Here is a 6839-nt window from a genome sequence, read left to right as displayed (position 1 = left end):
TGCTTTCCAAGGTGGAAATACTCATGCTGGACAATCAGCCCTCCTGAACCCACTAGCATACTCCTGCTTACCCGGCTATGTATTGCCCCTTGAGGACAGGGAGCACTCCATTGTTTTCCTTATCCTCAACACCCAGCACACAGATGGTCCCTAACAAACACTTGCTGATTGATAAATGGCAGAGCAAGGGCAGGGAGACTAGGGGAAAGGAGTTTTCTTACTAGGTCCTTGGGTACCTAGGAGGGAACATGTCTGGTAAAAAAGAAACAAAAGGCCTACACTATTCTACAATTATTTAAACTTCTCTTTAGACTGCAAAAGGCAACTATTTTTCACTTTCAATTGAATTCAGAACACTTTTCTATGGATAAAAGGCATAGCCAAGGGAAATGTGCAAATAAATTTAAATACTTTCATCTCCATGGAAACCCACATTGTCTTCCCCCAGCCCAGCTTTCTTCCTGGTCACTACTAATCTGCTGAGTGTATTACATCAAAAGAAGGCCCAAAACTGAGCCTCTGCCCCTGACTCTGGGCAGCAGCCACAGGACTGCTCAGCCCTGGCCACTGTGGGAGCCCTTTGGCAGAGGGAATGTCATAGAGGGCTCTACTGCTGGGCCCCTAAAACTTTATCTCTAACTCCTGCAAACAACCAGTCTCTTAAATTCATAAATGGCAAATGTAAACAATCCTCAAAGTTGGTCTGAAATGCTCAAGTGTTGATACAAGAACTTCTTAGACATGCTCAACCCTCACAACAGCTCAAATATGAATTGTGCATTTTAAATATACCTTCTAGGAAGGTGGATCAGTCCTAGAGTTACTTCTCTAATACAAACCTAAGCAAATTGTAGAAGACAGGAAAACAGAATTTCTAATGTAAAAAGGTAAAGAAAATGATTTCTAGCTGTCAAATTCACCTCATGGAAGCCCACTGCTCCTCGCAGGCATACGTTAGTTGATCTCCTGTGCCACCTGAGCCTTATTTCCGAATTTCCAGAGTCTAGGCAGAAACTTCAAACCCATTTCTAAATTAGCTCACCTGAAGTGGGAGTGGAAAATGAATTCCCATCATTCTCTAGGATGTTTGTTTCCTTCATTCTTCAGATGAGGAAAAAATCCAAATGGTTCATAAGCACAAAAGAGGAAAAAAGGGCAGACCAAGGGAAAATAGGGAAGACAACTGTATTACTAAAACAAGAGACAAGAGACGAGAAAAAGTAACAACCAAATGTATTTAAAAACAGACCTCTCCACTTGATACTTTGAGTGAAACAGCTAACCACCACCCCATGTCCTGAAGATGCTCTTTCTTCGCTTGGAAGTTGCCGCCTGCCATCACTGTTTCAGTTTCCAGAACTCTACAGAGAGCACCAGGCATTGGCTTCTCAAAAGGAGAGGTAAGGATTACTCTTTCAGTCAATCAGTCTCCACTCTCCTTTTGTGATTGTAAATGGACAAATGCAAATTTTCTCATTCACTCCATGAAGGTCATTAGAAAACAAAATCTTGTATGTCTTTTACAAAAAGCACACCTGCAGATAATAAATATCTCTGATCCATTTATCATGTTAAACAAAGTCTGATTTTATCCACTTAATATCCTTGCAATCCGTTGTAGATCTTTTGCACTGATTCTTGCTCCAGTAGCTGTTTGATACCTGAGAGCAAGAAAGAACAAGGAATGATCTGATTGGTGCAAATGGTGAACTCCTAGCACTCTTGTGTGAGCTTTCACTCACCTGCCGGAGGGGCAACAAATGGGAACATCTCAGTGCCATTCACATGTCCCCATCACTTACTCGACCATCCCCAACACACTGCAAACCCTTGGAAAGAGAAATGCCCAAGAACCATTCGGAATGGGCAGTGAAAGCACTTGGTTTAACAGACTGAGGACAAACCCAGCTCCCCTTCCCTGGGTAAGTGACACAGGGGCTGATAAGTGGCCGGTGTGAGGGGGAGGTGGACCCCTTTGGACAGGGCTCTGTTCGCTTATGGCCTTCCACTGTTGTTCACCCCTCCCTTTGTTGCCTTTCCTTCTTGTCTGAATAGTTTCTGTACAATTAGCCCACCATGACCTCTTTAAAGTGACTCCTTGTCACACACAGGCACAAAGGATGGGTCATGAATTTTCCTCTCCCTGGCTCCAACCCTTTCCCCAGCTCTACAGCTTTATTAATATGTAAGAAGAGGGGCAGTTGGGGGCACAGTAGATACAGCGCCGGCCCTGGAGCCAGCAGGACTTGATTTCAAATTTGGCCTCAGACACTCACTAGCTGTGTGACCCTGGGCAATGCGCCCCTCCCCCAAAACGTAAGAAGAGCTAATCTTTCTACAGATCTTTAAGATTCATGAAGCACTTCTCTCACAATATACCCTAGTACAAATAGTATCCTTATTTTACAGAAGAAGGAACACACCAAGAAGTGAATTCTCATGAGCATGTGGCTAAACAGCAAAGAAGCTGAGGCCTAGCCCCCAGGGCCCTCCTCTAAGGGCTCAGTCCCTCCTCCAAGGGTGAGTAGCCACTGCTGGTCAACGTGGCTGAGATCTGTCTTTTCTGCTCAAGACCCAGACTGAGGGTGGGTAGCACATACCTTCTCTCTGTTGCTCTGTAAACTGCTCCTTTGGAAATTCAACATCAAAGGTGATTATGAGAGAGCCCCTGATGTTGTTGTTGTCAAAGCTAGGCAGCCCTTCTCCTTTTTTCCATAGCTTAGCCCCTGGCCTGGTGATCTTATCCCGGGCAACATGAACCTAGAAAACAAGAGGGGCCATGAGACGGCAGAACTATTGCCCGAGAAGACCCGCCCTACAGCTGCCTGCAGACCCTAGCCGGCTCCTTCTCAAGGCCCACATTCAGCACAAGGGAAAGTGAAAAAGCAGGAAAAATCATCCTGCAGACATAAATCAAAAGGAGAATGTCTCCAAATTGAAGAGAAAAATATAAGCTCTTGGCAGCTGCCACCACTGACCATCACATCAAGAAGCACTAGACAAGCTGACAACTTTCCAAAGGTCTGCTCTTTTTAGTGGTGAGTTGAGTGGCATAAAGGCCATGGGAAAGGGCAGACCTCAAGGCTGGTGGTGGCCTTACCTTGTGGCCGTCCAGGTGCTGGATGTCCATCTCAAAGCCTATCAGTGACTCCACCAGAGAGATGGTCACATTTGTGTATAAATCATCTCCACGCCTCTCAAACACGGGGTGCCTACGGAGCAAAAAGGAACAGAGGTGGGGCTTCCGAGAAGTTTGAGTCACAATCCCTTCCTTGGGACACAAGGAGGAACGCCAAGATGGAATTAGGGAACTTTTCCCATTAAGGAGAAACTCCCTTTCTATTTCCACAGGTCCTTCAATCCAGGCTCCTCTTTGCCTCAGTTAGATCAATTTTTCTGTGGAATCCCCTTTTCCTCAGTGGATGTCAATCACCTGAAAGTGCTGAGTTAGCGCTGCCCACTTATTTCCAATGTGATCCTAGTCACTATGGACTCCATTCTTTTGGTTCGGCTTTAATTCCCTTTGCATTATCTCATAAAGGCATCTCTGAGGTGTTCCCAGTCTTCAGTTGCGCTAGTCTTTACTGCACTATAGTATCCCACTACATTAATGTCTCCCATACTGCAACATGTTGTCCACCTTCTAATTTTTCATATACGGGTTGTAATTCCTAAACCAGACTACGCACCCATGTGTATTTTTTACCCCCTGTCCTCACTTCCAAGACCAAAGAACGGTAATTGATTTATTTGGTTCAATCCTCATTTATTTACTTACTTCTGAAATGTTTGATCAAGGTACAGAATTTATATGTTCAGTCCTGATTTAAGTATTATCAATGAAGCTCAAGATAACAATGTCATGAACCTGGCATGCTGAGCTCTTAGGGAAAGGCAGACGGCGTGGCCTCTACATCCTCAATCTATTCTGGAGGAAAAATGACTTCAATCTGCTCTGTTAAAGAAATTCTGACACGACTGAGACCACACCACTTACTTGAGAACTTTGATCCGGAAACGCAGATCTCCTGGCTCCCCATCCACATGTGGCTCACCTAGGTCAGAAAGTTACAGATGAATATACATCACAATCTAAACAACTGCAAAGCATTTGGGAGAAGACAGCCTCTACGCAAGGGCTAACTGGCATCTATGAGGTATAGCTAAGAAGCTAGCTGTATCCACCTGGGTGCATCAAGCTCAAAACTCTTGAATATGTATAAGGGTATTCCAGGCAAAGCAATGAATAATTTTTCCATTTTCCTAAAGAATTTGAAAAGTAATTCACTGACATGATAAAACGTAAATGTTATCACAAATATTTGTCCCAAAACTTTTAGGGTTTTTCATTTACCATCAACACTAGAAGTGTGGTCCAAAAGCACAGTTGTACTGATATCAACTGTGGTTATGTGTCATTTAAAAACACTCTAGTTAGAATTCATGTTTTCCAAGCCCTGAATCTGGGAATCTTTTAGGATAAACAACTGTCCATTATACTAAAAGGATAAATACCTAGACTACTGCTTAAAGTCACTATGACTATCTGGCTTGAAGTAAGCAAGGTGTTTTATAAGCACCATTATGCAGCCATCAGGATAAAGATCTGGGAAAAGTGCCCAATAATGAGAGAGAGAGGAGAACCCCAAGAAAACAGGATATGAAAGCTTTACCTTCTCCAATGAAGGGATACTCCATGCTATCTCTCACCCCTGGCTCTATTTCCACCTCCAGAGTGCGCTCTTCATTCACCAATCTGAAATGGGAAAGAATAAAAAAATCACAAACATGAGTGATTAAACAGGGGAGAGATCGTCAGGGAATCAGTGATCAAACAGAGAAGAGCTCCGTGGTTCTTAAGCAGACTGCTTGCGCACACATGCCAGGGACAAAGCTCCCCAGGACATGCCACCATGCCAGCCCTCCAAGAAGCCACCCATCATCTCCATCTTCTGCTGTAATTATACTACCTGAACTTCCAGCCTCTAAAAGAACTGCACCAAGGTGATACAAAACTACTCCATCTCACCCATTCAAACAATTGCAAAATTAATTTTTCTGAAACCTCCACTGAGACATGTATGGACACTGTGTCTGAAACAGATTTCTCTACATTTCTAGAATAATCATTTTGCTCACCAATGCCAGGGGAACCTCCCAATTCAGGCAAACACTTCAATCCCCAATCTGCCACCACACAAGGACATGACAATCGACATGTATGTGCTGCTTTCAGATTTACAAAGAGCTCAGTTGTCTCAAGACAACCCAAGAGCAGAAATAACTCCAAAGAAGATATTATTAGAAAGATGTGCTTAAGCAGATCAAGTACGCACCACGGAAATCTTTGCTAGAGAAGACACAATCTTAATAGCCCTCTGGGGCCATTTTATAAGATGTCTCGGGGAGATGAAGAGACAAAAAGAACGCAAAAAATCATCAGGACACCGTGACTCAGGAAAGGGGATAGAGGACCTCAATAGCTACCAACCCATATGCTTTTCTCCTCTTCAAACTTTTTTTATGAGAATGACCTAAACACATTAAAGTTATCCTTGATAAAAATAGGAGAAGATAGGTGGGCTTTTGCAAATGATTTTCTAAAGCAGATCACATCTCTGTAGTCACGCAATAAATAATTGTTGACTGACTGAAGGGAATAGATAATGAGATCCTAACTATCCTTCCTGACTGCTGATTACCAAAAGATAGGGCATTTGAAATGACAGTAAAGACACAGCCTTGGGTGACTTCTCTAACAAGGAGTCTTTCATGTATATATTAAGAGCTTACGATATTCCACAATAAATGCAACCACAAAGAAAACTGCTGAATGATCCTGTAATTACTATGCCAACCATCACATAACAAGGATATATATGCTTGCCAAATTTGTTTGCCAATTTCATGGAGAATGTCCTCTGCTGAGTCCAAATGGAAAAGTGTCCTCAAAAGGCAGAGAAGGCCTACACAGTATGTCCCAGTTATGGGTGATATTGTGCTGACAGCATTATTTAGGCAGTTTTTAGTCATGTCTGCATTTTGGGGGTTTTCTTGGCACAGAGGCTACAGTGGTTTGCCATTTCCTTCTCCAACTCACAGATGAAGAAAGTGAGGCAAACAGGGTTATGTGACTTGCTCAGGGTCACACAATGAGGTGTCTGAGGCAGGATGTGAACTCACTAAGATGAGCTTCTCACTTCCGGGAATGGAGAGGGTGAAAGGAGAGAGCAAGAGTAGAATAAATAGGGGGAGAACAGGATGGAGGGAAATACATAGTCAGTAATCATTACTGTGAGGAAAAAAATTATAGCAAATTTCTCTGATAAAGCCCCCATTTCTCAAATATACAGAAAATTGAAGTCAAATTTAAAGAAATAAGAGCCATTGCTCAATTGATAAAATGGTCAAAAAATATGAACAGGTAGTTTTTGGACAAAGTAATCAAAACTATCTATAAACATATGAAAAAATTTGCTAAATCACTACTGATTAGAGAAATGCAAATTAAAACAACTCTGAACTACCAGATTGGCTAATATGACAGAAAAGGAAAATGACAAATGTTGGAAGGGTTGTGGGAAAATGAAAACACTAATGTGCTATTGGTGAAGTTGTATACTGACTCTGGAGAGCAATTTGGAACTATGCCCAAAGGCCTACGAAACCATGGACACCTTTTGACCAAACAATACCACTATTAGGTCTGTATCCCAAAGAGATAAAAAACAAACAGGAAAAGGACCTATAAGTACAAAAATATTTATAGCAGTTCTTTCTGTGGTGGCAAAGAACTGGAAATTGAGAGGATGTCCATCAATTGGTGAATGGCTAAACAA

General features: G+C 42.5%; 1 protein-coding gene across 1 annotated transcript in view; it reads right to left on the bottom strand.

Moving 5' to 3' along the window:
- Positions 1–1216: 1216 nt before the first annotated feature.
- DNAJB11 (DnaJ heat shock protein family (Hsp40) member B11) overlaps positions 1217–6839 on the bottom strand; it is a 30024-nt gene continuing 24401 nt past the window's right edge. Inside the window, exons 6-10 of the mRNA XM_036768006.1 lie at positions 4674–4756; positions 3998–4055; positions 3101–3212; positions 2601–2760; positions 1217–1661 (exon numbers count right to left, since the gene is read on the bottom strand). Coding sequence (XP_036623901.1) covers positions 1597–1661; positions 2601–2760; positions 3101–3212; positions 3998–4055; positions 4674–4756 — 478 coding nt within the window. The 3' untranslated portion in view covers positions 1217–1596. The remainder of the gene's footprint in view (positions 1662–2600; positions 2761–3100; positions 3213–3997; positions 4056–4673; positions 4757–6839) is intronic.

The sequence above is a fragment of the Trichosurus vulpecula genome, chromosome 7 (genome assembly GCF_011100635.1).
Source record: "Trichosurus vulpecula isolate mTriVul1 chromosome 7, mTriVul1.pri, whole genome shotgun sequence".
Classification (NCBI taxonomy): domain Eukaryota; kingdom Metazoa; phylum Chordata; class Mammalia; order Diprotodontia; family Phalangeridae; genus Trichosurus; species Trichosurus vulpecula.
This window is presented reverse-complemented; position numbering and strand designations above follow the sequence as displayed.